We start from the raw sequence: 21,751 nt of genomic DNA, 5'->3' as shown, positions 1-21,751 counted from the left end.
TTATGAGCAGCTGGAGCCCAAGTACAGATCCTTGCTTTCCCTCGCTACTCTCAGCCTGCCAACGTGAGAACAATCCATTAGTTCTGTTTACTGTCTGTTAGTCGATCCTCAATCCCTAACAACACATGACTTCCTTTCCCTCATGCTTTAATGATTCTAACCAAACTCCTGTTGGGGGTAATCATCATAGATCATAGAACCCTACAGTGTGGAAGCAGGCCATTCAGCCCATCGGGTCCACCACAACCCTCCAAACAACATCACAGTCAGACCCGCTCCACTACCCTATTCCTGCTACCCTGCATTGCCTAAGGCCAATCCACCCAATCTGCACATTTTTGGCATGTGGGAGGAAACCCATGCAGACACGGAGAATGTGCAAACTCCATACAGACAGTCGCCTGGCGCTGCGAGGTAGCCAAGCTAACCACTGAGCACACCCACCATCAAAAGCATTTGAAAATCCAAATATGCAACAAGACACTCAAACACTCCAAACTTCAAAACTCAATACTCACACGTGTGGATGATGTTAGTTATATCATCAGGTGACATTATACTACAGCAGCATTTCAGTACTACACAAGTTGGCAACATTCCAACTCAGGCCCCAATGCAACACAAGTGCAATCTTAGTGAGATTTCATCCAAGGGCTTGTGTGCTTGGGCTACATCTATTCAGTAAGGTATTGTTCGGATAGCTCAACTGTAGTTAATGGGACCCTTATTAAAGGAACGATTTTTTTTTGATTAAAAAAATTACCAAAATATTTATTTGACAAAAGGTTTCCTTGACCTATATGTTACAATCATCTCCATTGTGGACGTTGAGAATCTTATTTACTGAAGGCAAATGATTTACTTCCAGCCTATTGAGTTGCCAGCTTTGTTTCAGTGCTGTCAGCAGATAGTCCAACACGGTGACTGAGTACATGCTGAAGTATGCCCCCTTGTGTTTGGGCACAGAGTGACAGTGGACTAGCAGGCTTCAGTAGGAGCTTGTCCACACCGTTTATTTCTTTTTCTTCTTGGTGACGTCCTGAACTCCTGGCTTCAGTGTGTCCCTGAAATTCTGGCCGCAGCATTGATCCAGCAAGGCGGCCCCTCAGTCCAGCATGGACTTTTGGCTCAATGGTTTAAGGCCCGGTGCAGACTGAAGGCAACGTGGCGGCATGGACAGGATTGGAAGGACAGCTATTTCTCCAAAACTTGAAGGATTTCACAAGCTCCTGAAACAGCTTCCGAGCCTCCTCTCAACACATATTTCCCCCTTAGTTTTATATCATCTGCAAATATATTTCAACCCCACCTCTAAATGATTTGGTATATATTATGAGCAGCAGGAGCCTAGGTGCTTTATACCTAAGATGGCACCCTAAGTGGTGACTTGTAAACCTTTCACTGTACTCATGAGTATGTGACAATAACACGAATTCAACTCAATTCAAATAAGTAGCCTAAAAAGTGACCTGCCTGTGGGGACTGTAACAATAACATGCAGTCTGTCAATGGTGAGCAAACTATTTTAGAGGCAATGATTCAGAATAAAAGAACGGGCTCTTAGAAAATTATAGCCAAACAAATGAATGCACGGGCTCATCAAAATAAAGTCATATTCAATGGGAAACGTGTGCTCAGATACATCTTACAAAGAGTGACTGGGCAATGGTCTACGAGAGACATGACAGAAGCCCTTATCGATCCAAACAACTACCTGAAGATACTGAATAAACAACCAAAGCATCAGTTAGAACTGAAAACTTTAATCATTCTCCAATACACGATACACATATTCAATGCTTCTTGTTCGCTGCTGCGACCTGCAAAAGAAAAAAAATAAGGAGTATTTTGTGGTCTGCTGCAGCAAAGCGATCAGAAATATACACTTTAACTTCCTGTGTATCATCTAATTTAAAGAATGAGAAGGTGCGACTTGTGCTCTTAAAGGCTGGGCAAGAGCTTCAGTGCTGAAAAATCTCTCAATTTCTCTGGTTCTAAGAGTTTCGTGAGATGTTATAGCATTAACAACACATTGTTATTCTGTGCCATCATCCTTCAGTCAAATTTTAACAAGCACACAATCTAGCTTCACATATTCACCTGGCCAGCGATACGGTCTAGATCTCTCTGTCCTTGTGGAGTCAGTCTGCGGCCACTGTAGGGAAAACAAATTGATGCATTTAATATTATTTTATTCTTTCCTACATCAACTTACTCTGCTCAAAGAGTTTGCTCACTTCATAGACTCTATATTCATAACTCCGATATTTATCCCAGCTGTAATGTAACCTGAAACAACAGATTAACAGAGACAGTTCTGCAGATGAGTTTAAAGTGCCCCAGCTGATAGTGCCATGCAGTAGTGCAGGACCAAACCTCATAAACATAACTAAGAGAAACTGCAGAAAATCTGAACCTCAGAACTAAACTTGAAGCTAAGTGCAAAAGAAATTCGAGACTCCGCATGGATACTTGCTGTGACAATGGCAGAGGAAGGACCCCAGAACAATAATCAGACAGATCTGAGCTGCTGACCAGTTTACAAAGCCATCTAGCTCAATGAAATTAAATGAATAATTCTACAGATTCAACAAAAAGAACTAGAAAGGTGACCACAGTACGTTCTAATGCAATGCACTCAGAACTGAGACAACCACAACTGTTGGGAATGCCCATGGACTAGAAATTGCAAATGGGCTGTTTACTTACTGTACGGTATGTAATGTGTAACAGCAGATCACAGCATAAAGCCAGGACAAAGGGCTTTCAAAAATCTACACTTCATGGTAGGGCATAGCTGCAAGCAGGCACCCTATAATTACAACAGGGTTTCCTTACCCATTAGGATCCTTCTCCACCATCTTCAGGCCTTCCAGAGCCTGCAGCACCTTCCTAGCCACAGACTTGGAACCACGGCTGAAGTGACTGGGCTTCACACCGTTCCTTTGGCGGCCACCGTAAATCTTGGTCATGGCACCAACGCCAACACCACCCCTCAAGTACAGGTGACGCACTGTGGAGGCTGAAGTAAATCAGAGGACACTGATTACAATTAGGCCAGGTTCTCACCAGTCTCCCAACCACCATTTCCCCATTCCTGCTCACTAGATCAACATTCACTTCACTATTCATCTTAACACCCCTTGATCCCCTGATTCACCTTTCAGTCATTGTTTTTTAAAAAATTCTTCTGAACAGTCATCTAACCAACCACTCACCTTTGTGCAATAAATATGTTTTTCTTTAAGTTTGATGCTTTCTATAGAGTCTAGATTCATACAGCACAGAAACAGACCCTTCAGTCCAACTTATCCATGCTGACCAGGTTTCCTAAACTAAACTAGTCCCATTTGCCTGCATTTAGCCCATATCCCTCTAGACTCATCCTATCCAAGTACCTGTCCAAATGTCTTTTAAACATTGTAATTGTACCCATCTCCACAACTCCTTCTGGCAGTTCGTTCCATACACACTATCCTTTGTGAAAAAGTTATCCTTTAGGTCTTTTAAATCTTTGCCGTCTCGCCTTAAACCTATGCCCTCTAGTTTGGACTCCCTTACCCTGGGAAAAAGACCATGGCTATTCACCTTATACATGCCACTCATGACTGCATAAACCTCTAAAAGGTCACCCCTCAGCCTCAGACATTCTAGGGAGGAAAGTCCCAGCCTAGCCATGTAACTCACTCTTCCTGTCTCAGTAACATCCTTGTAAACCTTTTTTGCACCCTTTCTAGTTTAATAACATCCTTCCTCTAGTAAGGCAACCAGAAGTGTAAGCAGTGCTCCAAACGTGACCTCACCAGTATCCTGAACAGCCATACAAGAGCTTCTTTAGTTAACCAGAGAGGGGAGAGTCCTGACCTTGTAAATTCTCTTTGCAATAGGAATCCATTGAGTGTTTGGGAAAATCACCCTAAAAAGTCTGATATTGTCTCTCATGATCTATCCCTGAGCCAGAATGTCAGTTCACTTAAGCTAGCTCAGCTTTCATGCCCACATTGTTACCCTTACACAAGTTTAAAGTAGTCCTGAATCCCAATCTTCTCTATTTCAAACTCTTTCAAATACAATTATGTTGTGATTGCTGTGACTTCAGGATCCTTTGACGCTGACGTCAATAGTTAATCCTGTCACATTACACAATATCAAGTCTAATATAACCTGCTTTCTGGTCAATTCCACACCATTCCAGAATTGTTCAAAAGCATTCCACAACCTCATCACTTGGCTCACATTGCCATGCTGATTTTTCTAGTTAATATGTAGATTAACAACATCTATTATTATTGCTGCCCTTCATAACAAGCACCCAATATTTTACTTTGTATAGTTTGTCCTACACTGTAGTAACTGTTAGGTGACCGAGCCTAATAAAGACCACTTTCCTCTACTCGCCTTCACCACCACACAACATCCTGATCTCCTGAACCAAGGCCACCTGTAACTATTGCACCAATGTTATCCTTTACTAAGTAAAAACCGAAAGAACTGCGGATGCTGTAAATCAGGAACAAAAACAAAGTTGCTGGAAAAGCTCAGGTATGGCAGCATCCTTCACAGATGCTGCCAGACCTGCTGAGCTTTTCCAGCAACTTTGTTTTTGTTGCTATCCTTTACTAACTGTGCCACCCCTCCACCTTTACCAAGCTTCTTATTCTTGAATTTCAGATGCCCCCCGCCGCCAATAATTAGTGTGCTATCAATTTGTTTATGAATGCTAAAACTGTTCACTTTTCTCTGTTTATTATCTCTAATATCTCGTTTTGATTGTTGACTTTTTTTTCCTTTCTATTCTTTCCTGCCATTCTTGGACCTTCATTTCCCATATTACAATGCTGTTCTATAATCTTTTAATTAATTTGCTGCATCTACCCAAGTTTTGACCCCTCATACAAAATTCTTCCTGGGCCCAACAGGGTAGATTCAGGATGGATATTTCCCCTGTCTGGGAAAGCTAGAACCATGGAGAATAAAAAGTAGGCTCATTTACAACACAGATAAGGAGGAATTTCTTCACACAAGATAGTGCCAATCTTCGGAATTGGTAGAGGGCTGTGAGGTTTTTTTGGAGTACATTCAAGACAGGGTTTAAGATTTCTAGAAATTAAAAGCATTGGGGGAAATGAGCAAGAAAATGCACATGATAAGCCATGAAATATCTGTACGATGGAGTAGGCTCAATGGACTGAATGGCCTCTTCCGCTAGGGCCGTTTGAAAAGACGTGGAAAATTTCAGCACTGAATAGTTAAGAATTTGACCTTTAATTTTTGGGTGTCTCATTCAGAACGTTTTGATCAAAGTTGCCTTTTACAGACACACAACAGTTGAGGTTTCTTCACTGGTGCCTCCACTGCCACTGCCACCTCCACTCCATCTCCCTCCCCTTCACCTACTACCTCATGAAGCAGTCTTTAGGAACGGGGGGAAGCTCCTCATACAAAGAAAAGACAAACAAAAAAAAAAAAAAAAATCACTCGTCAGCAAAGGCAAGAGCTTGCCTACGGCATAGCAGGAAACCACAGATACTAACAACAAAAATATTAGTTCATCTCTCAACTGGCTTGGTTAAGGGAAGAAAGTTGGCCAACACAGGACAGAATTCCAAAAATGGTTATAATATTGTTTTGTACACCTGAACAGACATTTCTGTCAGATCATAAACATAAGACATAGGAGCAGGAGCTGGCCATTTAGCCCATCACGTCTCCTCCTCTATTCAATGAGATGATGGTTGATCTGGTGGACCTCAAGTCAACTTTTCTGCCTTTTCTCTATAACCCATGATTCCTTCACTGATTATAAATCTATCTCAGCCTTGAATATACTTAATGACTCAGCCTTGACAGCCCTCTGTGGTAAAGAGCTCCACAGATCTGCCGCTCTCAAGAAATTTCTCATGTTTCAACAGTACGACCCCTTATCAGAGAATATTCCTTCAGGTCCTAGACCCTCCCAACATGGAGAAAAAACCTTTCCTCAATATCACCGCATCTACCCTGTCACGTCCCCTAAGAATTTTGTACATTTCAATAATACTCTTCTATATCCCAAAGTGTACAGACCCAATCTACTCAACTTCTCCATGTATGACAGTTATGAAGGGATTGGTATCAACCTAGTCAAAAAGACAGCACTCACACTAATGCAGACAGCTGCTGGAGACAAAAATAGCTGACATTTTCAGATCAAGAGTTAACCTTGCAAATCGATAACTTTTCAATCGAAACTGATCAGACATCCTGATAACTGTGCCTTCTCTCTCTGCACATGCTACCCAAATTGCTGTGCATTTCAACAACAGTTTGTTACTTTGAGGTTCCAAAGCCTGCAACAGCTTGATTTTCAATTCAAGAAACGTCAGCGGTGGCTCAGTTAATAGCACATACGCCTCGGAATCTTTCAAGTGTCCAGGTTCAAGACCTTTTCCAAAACATCAGCACAAAAATCAGTAGACAATCCTATGCAAAACTGAGAGAATGCTGCACCGTTAGAGGTGTCATACTTCAGAGGAGACACTGAACTGCATACCCATCTCCCTGCCTGAGTGGATATAAAAGATCCCATGGCAGTTTTTTGCCTTATGGCCCAACTAACATTTATCCCTCAACTGACATCAAACACACAAATCCACGACCATCAAGTCATCATCAGGCTGCTGCTTGTGGGAGCTTGCTACGCACAAAATTTTCAGACACGTTTCCTACATCACAATGGGGATTGCACCTCAAGGAAGCAATTCATTGATTGTAAAGCATTTCAAGGCATCCAAGTGAAGTGAATGACGCTATATGAATGCAATTCTCTATTCCTATGCCCAGCTCCATTCTCTGCAAATAAACCGGCCCTATCAAAATGGGTTGGAGAGAGCAATTGAAGGCTGACTTTTGGCATCCTAGTTACGTAGAGACAGAATGTGGAAACATGAGCTGTTCAGACTTCACACCTGAATTCTGATGCAGAGACAGCCCTTATTGAATAACAAAGATGGGAAAGATGGTGGCACAGGACACCTGACCTGGAGCTCATCTGCTCTTTTCATTTTTGTCCCCCTCATTATTTTTGCATCTTTTCTCTCCCTTTGTTTTTACCTCGCCTCCTTGGGCAGTATCAGCAATGCCTGGGGTGAAAGCCAGTGTGGACTCGGACTCCCAAGCCCAACATGGGACTCAGGACTCTTGGCCTTAAGGTGAAGCCCTGCGCAACTGCTATTCTGAACTCCTATTTCTATTTTTCTATTTACTGCTGGGCCTGTTATTTCTTTAGTTTACTAATTATTTTTCACTAAGAATTTGTACTTAATGATATGTATCTTGGTGCCATAAGTGGCGACTTGTAAACTTTTCACAGTACTTATGTGAGCATACATGACAAATAAAAGATAATTCTGATGCTCAATTGCATGAACTGCACTCACCAGCCCGAGTGTAGAACCAGTTCTCGTCATATGGAGCCAGTTCTTTGTGTTTGCCCAGCTTCACAGTGTCAACCCAATCGGGTACCTTTAACTTGCCAGACCTGTAAACACAGACAAATGTGAAAATCCCTCTCTGGAATCCACACAAAAACAGAGAAAAATAACATACAATTAATAACATCTATAACTGCCACCCAAGAACACTGGTTACACAGCTGTGCTTATGCCAAGCTTATAAATAACAGAAGCCAAAATTCAAAACCCAGGTAACTATTTTTGTAACAGAAATGAAGAGAAGTTACCTCTCTAAAGGGTCGTGAATCTGTGGAATTCACTATCCCAGAGTGCAGTAGATGCGGAGACATTAAGTAAATTTAGGAAGACAGATTTTTAATTAGTAACAGGTTAACAGGTTATGGAGAGCAGGCAGGAAAGTGGAGTTGAGACCTAGGTGATCACAGTGCATGGTGGAGCAGGCTCAAAGGGCTGAATTGCCTGCTCCGGCTCCTCGTTTTTATATGGGGTAGGAAAGGCTATCGAGTTGGATGATCAGCCGCCATCATATTGAAGGCACGGAGCTTTTAATGGCCTCCTTCTGCTCTAATTTCCTAATGTTTTTGTGTTTCAACGTGCATCCAACTTCTGCTTAAAGTGTGAAAAACAGCATTTTTAAAAACAAAAACATAGTGAATCAATAACGTAAAAACAAAGTGAGGTCTCTTCAGGGAGGTTCAGGACTTAAAGGACTCCAGACAACTGAAGGCACAGCCACAATGGTAGAGCATTTAAAATCAACAGGACACCTTAGAAAGGCAAAATATTGGCAGATGGAGTACAATGGGAGATCTGAAGTTGTCCACTTTGGCAGGTAGAAAACCAGAACATTACTGATAAGGACAGGAACTGCAGGATGATGCGCAGAGGGTTCTGAGTCACTGTGCACAGATCACACAAAAAGAAAAAAAAACCAACACGCAGATAAAGCTCATAATTAGAAACACAACTGGAATGCTGGCCTTTGTTGCAAAGCAGATGGACTATACAAGTCTTGCTGAAACTTTACAGGGCACCAGTAAGACCGCATCTGTAACGCTGTGCACGGCTATGGTCTCCCAACTAGCGTTCCTCACTCGTGTGGCACAGGCGAGGTCAGCATCCGTTGCTCTTCCCTAAACCCCCTTGAACAGAGTGGTTTCCTCGGCCATTTCAGATGGAAAATAGGAGTCAACCATATTGCTGTGGATCTGGAGTCACATGTAGAGGAAGGGATGGTACACTCCCCTCCGTGAAGAATGAGTGAACTAGATCAGTCTTTAACATTAATTGCCATGGTCAAAGACTTTCAATTCCATCTTTATTGACGTGAAAATCACAGCTGGCTGGATTTGCACTGGAGGCAGTGCAGAGAAGGTTGAGTCAGTCGATTCCTGAAATTGATCTTGCGAAGAAAGAATGACCAGGTTAGGTTTCTAGTTTAGAGATGATCCCATAGCAAAATGCATGATTCTGAGGTGGCTTGGCAATGTAGATGATGAGAGGATGTTTCCTCTCACTGGGAAACCTAGAACTAGGAGCACAGTTTAAAAGTATTTCCCTTTAAAGGCAACAAGGTGCAGGGCTGGATGAACACAGCAGGCCAAGCAGAAAAGCTTTTCTGATGAAGGGTGTAGGCCCGAAACGTCAGCCTCTCTGCTCCTATGATGCTGCTTGGCCTGCTGTGTTCGTCCAGCCCTGCACCTTGTTGTCTCGGATTCACCAGCACCTGCAGTTCCTACTATCTCCCTTTAAAGGCAGATGGGTCACAAAGGGTTTTTAGTCCTTGAAATTCTCTTCCCCAGAGAGCAGTTTTATTTACAAAGAAGTCATGGATTTTGAGGTACAAATAGAAAAAGTGGGTTGAGGTCAAAATCAGATAAGGTCCAATCTTATCAAATGGCAGAGCTGGCTTAAGGGGCCAAATGGCCTACGCTATTGTAAAAACCGCGCAAGGACTCCACATTAAAGATGGGAAGAAATACTGTTTTAAATCAAGGTAACCAGGCAAGAAGATGCCTACAGTTTTAAAAATAATTTACGAGCACACAAAATTGTATCTACAATGCTGCCTTATTAAGACAATGATAGAGAAGTCCATCCAAATCAGCACAACTTGGGAGAGATCAGGAAAGTCTGAGAGAGTCTTTTAAATGGGCACCAGTTGTTGTGGGCTCAAGAGAGCTCAACACAGCAAAGCCTTCTGATTGGGATGGTTGCAGCTTAACACAAACCCCATGGACAGAGGGGAGGCAGAGAGAGAAACAGAAGGTGACAGATTCCCCAAAGTTGCGGTATCAACATCTTTCTCTGTTCCCTTGCCCTGGAAAAGTTTCAGCGCTGAAGGAAAAATGTCATTCAGTTGCTGAAAGGAAGAATGCAAAAGCCCAGAGGGAAAAGGAAAAGCCTGGGTCCAACCAAGACACCAGTCAACTAAAGACAATTCATTGCTGTGTGAATATCAGTGGGACAAAGGACTGGCGAACCAATCAATCTAATTTGATGATTTTGGACTGGTGATACAGAACTGTGTTCCTCTATTTTTTCTCCTGCTCCACATGCATGTGGTGCGTGGGGAGTGGAGGGTGGGAGTTTTAAAAGGGGTAAAGTTGAAGTTATGTAAATTAGACATTCCGTCCTTTCACTGTTCTTATTTAAGTTACAGATTTTCAATTCATCTGGGACTACTTTTTGACATTGTTTAAAAGCAGCTTAATTGTAATAAATTGATCTCATTGCAGGATGCACAATACTGAGGGGGCTTGGCAAGGTAGATGCTGAGAGGACATTTCCTCTTTATAGGGAAACCTAGAACTAGGAGGAGAGTTTATGGTAGATGGGTCAGAGATTTGTTAGTGTTTGAAATTCTCTTCCCCAGAGAGCAGTGGAGGACGGATCACAACGTGGAGTTTGAGGGTTTTATTTTAATAGAAATGTTATTGGTAATGGAAAAACCTGGAGTACATGCTCATTCAGCATGAATTAGACACTCAGATATAATTGAGCAACTCTGGTTTAAATCAAATGTTTCATATTTAAGATGATTTGTGAAAAGTGGGGTTTGCTTCACAGACCACAAGGCAACATGGGTCACAAGTGATAGGAATAAGCAGTCATTAGGACCTGATCTGGGTTTGCGACAGACAGCAGTTCAGTCAAGCTGAAATTTATCAGCACTGAGGATTGTTTCATTATTAACTTCAGCGTCCTCCTGCGGCTACAAAAGTCTAAAGAATTAACTGAAAGGGTTCAAGAAGCTTGCAGAAGTTGTTTGAAGAGCGTTCTTCAAGCATCAGCAAAACATTTGGTACATACTTCTTGAGAAAAGCACCCAGGGCTTTGACAAACTCCTGCTGATTCACGTCCTTCACCGTGACACCAGGCATCTAGGAAGAATAAGCATAAAGTAAGTCTGGCAGCAAATTAAAGGATGAACTGGCTACACCAACTTTATACGATCTAAGGTTATCAACAGCTGCAACTACAGATTCATTGTTGGAATCCAGTCTCAATGAACCCAACATTTCTCTGCGTGCAGGACTGTGTTTTGCTCCACTGTGCGCACACAGCCAACTGCTCCTGACTCAAGGCAGATTCTGTCCCTGGTCTCACTTGTCCAGTTCCATCAGTTCCTTCATCATTCCCACTCAGGCAAATATATTCCTCATAAGGAATCCAACCCTCTATACACAACTACAGAGTTAACGCAAGATTTCTTTACTCCTGCCCTCAAAATCTCTTGTAATTGAGACCAAAACACCACCTAAGCAGTTGCTTAGCTTCCAGTGATGCTAAAACAGAGACAACCCAGTTCTTTTTGGATATCAGCATCTCCCAGTCTGTCACCATTTTAAAAATACATTGCACTCCTGTTTTCCTAATTAAAGGCGGGGGAAATGGGCTTCACATTTTCCATATGTCCATGATACCCACTCGGGTCAGCCTGGCCAAACGTTCTTTGCATCTTGCTCATACTCCAATCTCATTTGACTTTGTCAGCATGGATGGAAATATTACATTTGGCCCCATCGAATCACATGCATTGTGAATAGCTAGTGCAAGAGCACTTATCCTCTGGCACCACACTGGTCACAGACCGAGCATAAACACAACTCTGATTTCTGTCCACCAATCAATTCTCAATCCCTGACAGAGTATTATACACTCAGTATCATATTATTAACTTTGATGACTATAGTGCAGCCTTCTCAAAAATGCAAATACATCACACGCACTGGATTCCCCCTTTTCCAATTCAGTAGCTAATCTTCAAAATAAAAACTTCAAGGCGTGCTGTCAAACATGATTTTCCTTTAATCAATCTTCGTTGGCTCTGCACAATCCTACCATTATTCTCCAAGCACCCAGTTATCACATCTTTTAAAACAGATTGGAGGACTTTCCTTACAAGTGAAGCCAGACAGAGACCTGTACTACACTATCTTCATTCTCTTCACAATCCAGCATTCAAATATCCGCTAACCTCCCGTTCTAACCCAATGTGGTGGTATTTCCCACTATATTTCCTTCTTCTAACCATATGGATTATCTGCCTCCTTGCGTCTGCTGTATTTAGTACGGTCCCTCCCTCTCCTTCCCTGTTTTATTCACTGCTCTGGGCCTGTTTTCCACACACTGCATCTCCCAAATTTATCCCTCACCCTCTTCCCTCTCTTTTGCCTTCCTCTAGATCCTTCCCAATCCATACACTAACTATCCTTTATCCTGCTCTCTCCCACCATCACCTCTAATGCTCACTGTGCTTTTCCCCCATTCCCTTGCTTAACACTCCTATATTGCTCACAATGCTCTCTCCCCAATTTACTTGTTTTATTCTTCAACCTGCTCTTTCTAACCACCCGATTTACCCACTTTTATCCTGCTCTCTACCCCAACATATTCCGCACCCTGCTCTCCCTATTCCAGTTTTCCCTATGCTTTTACAAATTGTGTTCCACATCCTGCTCTCCATAACCCTGATTTCACCCAGTATTTCCCGATTCACCCTATTACCATGCTGCAATCCACACTGTGCTATCTCCCAGTATTTAACATTTGCCACTATATTTATTTACATCTCTCCAATCCTCACCATGCCCCGTATAGATTATGAAATACCCCCATATTCCTTACCATTCTTTCTACCCCTGATTTGCCACATTTTCCTCTCTATTTTTCACCCTACTCTATCCCCTTTCCTGACAGCCTATTTGTTAATTCACTCACAGGATGTGGGTATCAATGGCCAGTTGGAAGTCAACCACATTGTTAAGAGTCTAGAGTCAGTAGTTTATTTCCCTAAAGGGCATTAGTGAAAGGTGCGGTTTTCCTGATGATGGTCAATGGATTCATTCAGTCATCATTATAGAGTCATAGAGCTGTACAGCATGGAAATAGACCCTTTGGTCCATGATATCCAACCAGATATCCTAAATTAATCTAGTCCCATTTGCCAGCATTTGGCCTAGATCTCTCTAAACTTTTCCTATTCACATATCCATCAAGATGCATTTTAACTTCAGCTGTACCAGTTTCACCACTTCCTCTGGCAGCTCATTCCATACACACACCACCGTCAGCATAAAAAAACTGACCCTCAGGTCCCTTTTAAATTCCCCTCTCCCCTTAAACCTACACCCTCTAGTTTTGGATTCCCCCATCCTAGGGAAAAGACTTGAACTATTCACCCTATACATACCCCTCATGGGTTTTATAAACCTCTAAGGTAACCCCTCAGCCTCCAACACTCCAGGGGAAAATAGCCCCAGCCTGTTCAGCCTCTCCCTATAGGGCAAACCCAGCAATATCCTTGTAATTTTTTTTCTGAACCTGTTAAACTTCAAGTTTAACAACATCTTTCCTAGAGCAGGGAGACCAGAACTGAACGCAGTATTCCAAAAGTGGCCTTACCAACGTCCTGTACAGCCACAGCATGACCCTCCCAACTCCTATACTCAATGCACTGACCAATAAAGACAAACGTTTTTCTGAAGAAGGGTCTAGGCCCAAAACATCAGCCTTCCTGCTCCTCTGATGCTGCTTGGCCTGCTGTGTTCATCCAGCTCCACACCTTGTTATCTCGGATTCTCCAGCATCTGCAGTTCCCACTAACTCTGATTCAATTCTACACCTTGTTATCTCAGATTCTCCTGCAGTTCCTACTATCTCTCCCATACCAAACACCTTCTCAGTTCGGAGGGTCACCAGGCCCTAAACATTAACTCTGACTTCTCTCCAAAGATGCTGCCAAACTTGCCGAGTTTTTCCAGCAATTTTTGTACATTCTTCACTATCCTGTCTACCTGTGACTCCACTTTCAAGGAACCATTACATACCATATATTTACTGGACTCGAACTCAGGTTTCCAGAACATTCCCTGGGTTAACTGAAGTAGAAGCCCATACCACTAGGCCACAGCCTCAGTATATTCACCCCCCATATATATACCTCACCGTGCACTCTGTCGGCACATATTGACACATAAATGTATACATCTCATATCAAATCCCTCACATTGCTCCCTCTCTGTCTATATTTACATATAAATGTATATATCCGACAGTGAGTCGCTCACCGTGCTGCCGCGCTGTTGGGATCCGGGGCGGAAAAGGCCGACGTGGGGTCTCCCGCCGCGTTTCACAGGGGCCGCGGCCGTTCTCGCGACACGTCGCGGCCCCGCGAGATCTCACGCTTACACCGATTCGCCGACACTCCCAAGGGAGGTGCGCGCGTGCCTCGGTGGCCATCTTCGTAAAGGTTGTTCCCGAAAAGGGACGGTGGCCATCTTGGTATAGGTACGGTCGGGGTTTCAAGAGGAGGGGGGCGGGCGAACGGACGGAGCGGAGGATCGACACAGCCGGCACGTGCCCTCCGCCATCTTTGTATAGGTAGCGAACACTGAGATGCCGGGTCGCAGCCATCTTTGTAAGGGAGGTGCACGACCTACCGAGGATCAGGTGAAGTTAGCTCCCTGAAGGGAATAAACAACAACTTTCCAACTGCAAAAAAAATCTTGACAAAAGACATCATTTTCAAGCAATGACCATAAGTACTTCCGCGATTACTCGGTCTCTGATGAGCAACCCTGTCTCAGATTTTCAAGTAGTGTTGGATTGGAGTGGACAGGGTTAGAAATCACATGACACCAGGTTATTATCCAATCCCAATCCCAACCTCACCATAAAACCCGCGGACAAGGCAGGCGCAGTTGTAGTATGGCACACTGACCTCTACATCGCTGAGGCCAGAAGCCAACTCTCCGACACCTCCTCCTACCGCCCCCTTGATCATGACCCCACCCCCGAGCACCAAACCATCATCTCCCAAACCATCCACAACCTCATCACCTCAGGTGACCTCCCACCCACGGCCTCCAACCTCATCGTTCCCCAACCCCTTCCCGCCCGCTTCTATCTCCTTCCCAAAATCCACAAACCTGAATGCCCTGGTCAACCCATTGTCTCCACCTGCTCCTGCCCCACCGAACTGATCTCCAACTATCTGGACTCCCTTTTCTCCCCCTTGGTCCAGGAACTCCCTACCTATGTCCGAGACACCACCCACGCCCTCCACCTCCTCCAGAACTTCCAATTCCCCGGTCCCCAACACCTCATCTTTACCATGGACGTCCAGTCCCTCGACACCTGCATTCCCCATGCAGATGGCCTAAAGGCCCTCTGCTTCTTCCTGTCCCGCAGGCCCGACCAGTCCCCCTCCACTGACACCCTCATCCGCTTAGCCAAACTCGTCCTCACCCTCAACAACTTCTCTTTCAATTCCTCCCACTTCCTACAGACAAAGGGGGTGGCCATGGGTACCCGCATGGGCCCAAGCTACGCCTGCCTCTTTGTAGGTTACGTGGAACAATCCCTCTTCCGTACCTACACTGGCCCTAAACCCCACCTCTTCCTCCGTTACATTGATGACTATCGGCGCTGCCTCGTGCTCCCACGAGGAGCTCGAACAGTTCATCCACTTCACCAACACCTTCCACCCCAACCTTAAGTTTACCTGGACCATCTCTAATACCTCTCTCTCCTTCCTGGACCTCTCTGTCTCCATCTCGGGCAACCACCTAGAAACCGATATTCATTTCAAGCCCACCGACTCCCACAGCTACCTAGAATACTCCTTCTCCCACCCACCTTCCTGCAAAAATGCCATCCCCTATTCCCAATTCCTTCGCCTCCGCCGCGTCTGCTCCCAGCATGAGGCATTCCACTCCCATACATCTCAGTGGTCCTCGTTTTTCAAGGACCGTAACTTCCCCCCTCAGTGGTCGAGAACGCCCTCAACCGTGTCTCCCACATTTCCCGCAACTCATCCCTCACACCCCGTCCATGCAATAAGAACCAAAAAAGAATCTCCCTCGTCCTCACGTACCACCCCACCAACCTCCGGATCCAACGCATCATCCTCCGACACTTCCGCCATCTGCAATCCGACCCCACCACAAAAGACATCTTTCCCTCCCACCCTTATCTGCTTTCCGGAGGGACCACTCTCTCTGTGACTCCCTTGTCCGCTCCACACTCCCCTCCAGGCCCACCACACCCGGCACTTTTCCCTGCAACTGCAGGAAGTGCTCCACCTCCTCCCTCACCCCCATCCCAGGCCCCAAGAAGACTTTCCACATCAAGCAGATGTTCACCTACACATCTGCCAATGTGGTATACTGCATCCGCTGTACCCGTTGTGGCCTCTTCTACATCGGGGAAACCAAGCGGAGGCTCGGGGACCGCTTTGCAGAACACCTACGCTCAGTTCGCAATAAACAACTGCACCTCCCAGTTGCGAACCATTTCAACTCCCCCTCCCATTCCTCAGACGACATGTCCATCCTGGGCCTCCTGCAGTGCCACAACGATGCCACCCGAAGGTTGCAGGAACAGCAACTCATATTCCGCTTGGGAACCCTGCAGCCCAATGGTATCAATGTGGATTTCACAAGCTTCAAAATCTCCCCTCCCCCTATCGCATCCCAAAACCAGTCCAGCTCGTCCCCACCTCCCTAACCTGTTCTTCCTCCCACCTATCCCCTCCTCCCACCTCAAGCTGCACCCCAATCTCCTACCTACTAACCTCATCCTGCTCCCTTGACCTGTCCGTCCTCCCTGGACTGACCTATCCCCTCCCTAACTCCCCACCTGCACTCACCTTTACTGGCTCCATCCCCGCCTCTTCGACCTGTTTGTTTCCTCTCCACCTATCCTCTCCTCTATCTATCTTCTATCCGCCTCCCACTCTCTCCCTATTTATTTCAGAACCCCCTTCCTCTCCCCCATTTCTGATGAAGGGTCTAGGCCCGAAATGTCAGCCTTTCTGCTCCTATGATGCTGCTTGGCCTGCTGTGTTCATCCAGCTCTGCACCTTGTTGTCTCTATTGTCCAACAGGTTTATTTGAAAATGCAAGCTTTCGGAAACCTGTTGGACTATAACCTGGTGTCGTGTGACTTCAGATTTTCAAGTACAGTCGGTTCTGCTGTTACATGTGTTCCGGCAAAGCGAATTGGCTGTAACATGGCTGACGAATAGGGGAACGCTTTTTCTAAAACGCGAACTTGCGTTGGCTATAACGCAATTCCATCAGCGCACGGAGGAGTATGCGTCGACAATCACATGATCGTTTCACCGGTTTTATCCCCAATATGCGCAATGTTAGCGGCAAAAGACTCTCTGCGCCAGCGTCACATGATCGTTTCACAGATATAGCCGTGAAGTGCTCTCTGTGAGAGGTACAGTACTCTGTGACTTTAGTTCTTTTTTTGTTTGCAAATTCTGCTGCGTTACCCGCAAAAATGCAAGGACAAAGTGACAAGAATGTTAGCAAGAAGTATCCTGGTAATAATATTGCAGGTGGTGAACGTAAAAGAAAGGCTATAACAATGGAAGAGAAGCTGGATATTACGAAGCGTTTTGAGAGTAATGAGAGAACATGTGATATAGTTCACATCAACAAAGGAGTCTACCTTATGCGCCATTAGAGACAATGAAGAAAAAATTAAAGCAAGCCAGTTGCTGAAACAAGTCTGAGTGCTAGCAAATCTGTGAGGGCACAGACAAAGGAACTTGAGATGGAGCAGCTTCTAAATGTGTGGATAGTAGATCAAACGAAAAAGCGATCTGGAACCACCTTTCTCACCCTAAAAGAAAAAGCCTTATCAATTTATGAAGATCTAACAAAAAAAGCTGAAAATCCTGCAGATGTGCCTGCCTTTAGTGTTAGCAGTAGTCAGTTTGCAGGTTTTAAGAACCACTTTTTATAACTCTATGTTATGTGGTGAAGCTGCCAGTGCAGACGAGGAGCATGTGATGGCATTTCCTCCCATAGTAAAAAAATTAATTGATGAAGAAGGCTACAACTTAGATGAAATTTTCAGTTTGGATGAGACAGGTTTATACAGGAAGTGAATGCCACCAAGAACCTACATTTCTATGAATGAAGCACACGTACAAGCTTTAAGGTGGCAAAGGATCATATGACTGTGCTGTGGGTGCCAATGCCAGTGGAGACTTAAAGCTTACTCCTGTGGTGGTGGACCACTCTGCCAACACATGACCCTTGGAAGGTTACCTTACATCTACTCTAGGTGTCTAGGTTAAGCAAAAGAGGTCAGATGACAGGGCAAATTTCTTCTGACCCTATTGTTGATGTTTTGGAAGATGTTTTTAGAAAGTATTGCAAGAAAAAAAATTTGGATTTCAAGATTCTCTTCATCCTGGATAATGCACCAAGCCATCCTCACACACATTGAAAACATCAAAGTATTATGTCTACCCCAAACACAACCTCTCCCCTTCAACCCATGGACCATGGTGCAATAGCAGGTTTTAAAGCTTATTATTTAAGGCACACATTGAAGAGGCTGATTGCAGCCACTGAGCGGGATAAGGACAGTGTTGTTCAATTTTAGAAGAGCTTTAACATCAAGAATGCAATTGACATTATCATGGAGGCCTGGGGTGATGTCAGTAAGGACTGCTTGCATGCAGTTTGGCGGGAGCTTCTCCCAGATTTCTTTCAAGATTTTAAAGGCTTTGATCCATCAGAGGAGCTCTCAAGAATCAAAGAACATTGTGTTGATCTTGCAAAGCAAGTTGGATTTGAAGAGGTGGAGGGTGAGGATGTTGAAGAGCTGCTCAAGTCCCACTGTGAAGACCACTCTACAGCTGATCTACAACAACTTGTTGCTGAGGGAGAAATGGAAGGTGGAGATGAAGATGAAGTCCAGGATGCAGCACCACGAGAGCTTTCCACTTCTATTGTGTCTTCTATCCTGAGGGAAATTGAGAAGCAGTTACAGCTCTTAGAGGACAACAATTACAATGCAGAATGCAGCAGGATAGCAGGTCATGGAGTAAGATCTTATTTGGCCCCCTATGAACAGCTTCTTCAAGGAAGAAGAAAAAGGGCAAAGCAGCAAAAACTGGATGTCTTTTTTATGCCAACCCCCAAGAAACAGCCAGAAGACAACGAACCATAGCCATCCACTTCTGGATTAACTATTTTTCACCCTAACCCTGTAACCACAACTGCACCTGAAGGTGATGATAATGATGATGATGATGACCCTCAGCTCCTGCATTAACACAGAGCTACCTTAAACCCTCCTCCCCCATCAAGTCATCTTGACACTTTTTCAAGGTAAGGTATTAAATTTATTTTTATTTCATTATTAGATATGAATTAAATATGTATTCAAACTGTGCTATCCGTTGTGTTAGGTTTTTGAGTGATTTTTGAGCCAATTTCAGTATATTTTTTGGTGGCCTGCCCCTAACCCCTCTTTTCCCGTAGGTCCCTTATTTCTAGTAATTTCTATTTTCTATAACACGATGTTGGACAGGAACACAACTATGGCATGATAGCAGAAGTGACTGTAAATGTAGACTTTGCACCATTTCTTAGTCCTGGGAGAAATTTTCATAGAGTCATACAGCATGGAAACAGACCCTTCAGCCCAACTTGTCCATGCTGACCAGGTTTCCTAAATTGAACTAGTCCCATTTGCCGGTGTTTGGCCCGTATCCCTCTAAACCTTTCCTATCCGTGTACCTGTCCAAATGCTATAATTGTACCAGCATCTACCACTTCCTCTAGCAGCTTATTCCATAAACCCCATCACCCTCTGTGTGAACACATTACTCCTCAGGTCCTTTTTAAATCTATCCCCTCACACCTTAAACCTACGCCGTCTAGCCTTGGACTGCCGAGCCCTGGGGAAAAAACCTCGGCTATTCACCCTATCCATGCCCCTCATGATATCTCAGTATTAGCAATTCAACCCCAGGGAGTCAAAGGATATAGGTGGTTTCGGTAGGGGAGGGGAGTTGAGGCTGCATTTCAAGCAAAAGTGATTCTGATAGGACAGCAGATCAGGTTTGGGTGGGCCAAATGGACTCCTGCTCCTGTTCCTATCCTATGCAATCCTACTGCACCTGTGAAGTGCCCCAGCATGTTTCATAACATTCATAAGACAAAGCAGCAGAAGCAAAAACAGAAATTGCTGGAAAAAGCTCAGCAGGTCTGGCAGCATCTGTGGAGAGAAATCAGAGTTAACACTTCGAGCCCAGTGACCTTTCTTGAAAACTGAAGAAAGGAGTAGAAGTGCTACATCAAATCTGCTTCACCATTAAACGCATTGACCTGACAATCCTCAACTCCATTTTTCCACCTTTGCTTCATAACCCTAAATTTCTTCACTGATTATGCGTGTCTCAGCCTTGAATACACATAGCAACCCAACTTCATCAGCCATCCGTGGTATAGCTGTCTCACATTGCCCAGGTATTCACAGTGAGGACAAAAGATCAGGAAACAGGAAAAGAAACACTGACTACAACGAGAGAAAGCAGCAAGTATTATTGAAGATTCACAGATACTGACTGGAATTGTTCTCACAATAAAACACACAAAAATCGTGCATGGTTCCATTTATTTAATTGGATCTCAGTACATGAATGAACTGTAATATGATTGTCACGAGTTATTAACAACTGATTATGGTTTACATAGCATGATTACCAGTATCAAAAACATCATTCATTTATCAGTTATTATGCAGGATTCACTTCTTATATTTATGTATATACTGTCAGACATGCCTCAGCAATCTGTGTCAGATGGTGGTGATATTAAATTCTGTGCCAAGGATTTAAGCACAAAATCTAGATGGATGCACCTATTTCAGTACATAGGGAGCATCGCATTGTCAGAGGGTCAGTGCTGAGGGAGCGCTGCACTGTCGGAGGGTCAGTGCTGAGGGAGTGCCGCACGGTCGGAGGGTCAGTGCTGAGGGAGCGCCGCACTGTCAGAGGGTCAGTGCTGCTCTGTCGGAGGGTCAGTATTGAGGGAGTGCCACATTGTCAGAGGGTCATGTACTGAGGGAATGCTGCACTGTTGGAGGGTCAGTGCTGAGGGAGCACCGCACTGTTGGAGGGTTAATGCTGAGGGAGCACTGCAGTATCAGAGGGTCATTACTGAGGGAGCACTGCACTATCAGAGGATCAGTGCTGAGGGAGCACCGCACTGTCGGAGGGTCAGTGCTGAGGGAGCGCTGCACTGTTGGAGGGTCAGTACTGAGGGAGCGCCGCACTGTTGGAGGGTCAGCGCTGAGGGAGCGCCGCACTGTCTCTGTATTGAATGGACGATACTGTCTTTTCTGTGCCCATCATTCAAGTGAGTCCCATGTCCAGTATTTGAAGAGAAGTATCATGAGACAAAAAAGAAATGAACTTCGGCCAAAATTATTGACGAACCAATATCAGCATTAACCAATAAGTATTCAGTAACCAATTTCATAATTAGCTCAATTAACTAATATTTATTTGTTAAGCAATTTCACAATTAATCAACATCACAATTATGAATAGTTATTGATTATCCAATATCAGAATTAACATTTAGTTGTCATTTAACTGACACAAAATTCAACAATTAACCAATGTCACAACAAGCCAATAGCTAATTAGGCCAACAGTTTTTCTGGCCATTAATACTTCTCCATTTCTGGGACTTTGTTGTGGACTCCTTGACTGTTTAATGACGATGATGATGATGGTGGTGTTGACAATGATAGTGATGGAGATGATGAAGATGGGGGTGTTGGCGATGATAGTGATGGAGATGATGATGATGGGGGTGTTGGCGATGATAGTGATGGAGATGATGATGGTGGTGGTGTTGGCGATGATATTGATGGAGATGATGATGGTGGTGGTGTTGGCGATGATAGTGATGGAGATGATGATGATGGTGGTGTTGGCGATGATAGTGATGGAGATGATGATGATGGTGGTG

The 21,751-nt window shown here is 44.3% G+C and overlaps 1 protein-coding gene across 1 annotated transcript; it reads right to left on the bottom strand.

Annotated features, from left to right (window-relative positions):
* Positions 1-1,747: 1,747 nt before the first annotated feature.
* On the bottom strand, positions 1,748-14,106 carry rps19 (ribosomal protein S19). Its single transcript, XM_020522689.2, has 6 exons — positions 14,027-14,106; positions 10,767-10,837; positions 7,419-7,519; positions 2,839-3,022; positions 2,101-2,155; positions 1,748-1,820 (listed from the first exon to the last, which is right to left on the bottom strand). Exons 2-6 carry the CDS (start codon positions 10,835-10,837, stop codon positions 1,794-1,796), a joined length of 438 nt encoding a protein of 145 aa, XP_020378278.1. The 5' UTR covers positions 14,027-14,106; the 3' UTR covers positions 1,748-1,793.
* Positions 14,107-21,751: the final 7,645 nt, after the last annotated feature.

The sequence above is a fragment of the Rhincodon typus genome, chromosome 47 (genome assembly GCF_021869965.1).
Source record: "Rhincodon typus isolate 14 chromosome 47, sRhiTyp1.1, whole genome shotgun sequence".
Taxonomy (NCBI): domain Eukaryota; kingdom Metazoa; phylum Chordata; class Chondrichthyes; order Orectolobiformes; family Rhincodontidae; genus Rhincodon; species Rhincodon typus.
Note: the sequence above shows the minus strand (reverse complement) of the source record. Positions and strands in the feature narration are given on the sequence as shown.

Bases quoted from the DNA above. Each gene is read 5' to 3' on its own strand.
- rps19 (XM_020522689.2), bottom strand. From the start codon at position 10,837: ATGCCTGGTGTCACGGTGAAGGACGTGAATCAGCAGGAGTTTGTCAAA. The intron at 7,520-10,766 runs GTATGTACCAAA...CTGTGTTTACAG, and splicing joins CTGGGTGCTTTTCTCAAGAA to GTCTGGCAAGTTAAAGGTAC. The intron at 3,023-7,418 runs GTGAGTGCAGTT...GATTTACTTCAG, and splicing joins CTGGTTCTACACTCGGGCTG to CCTCCACAGTGCGTCACCTG.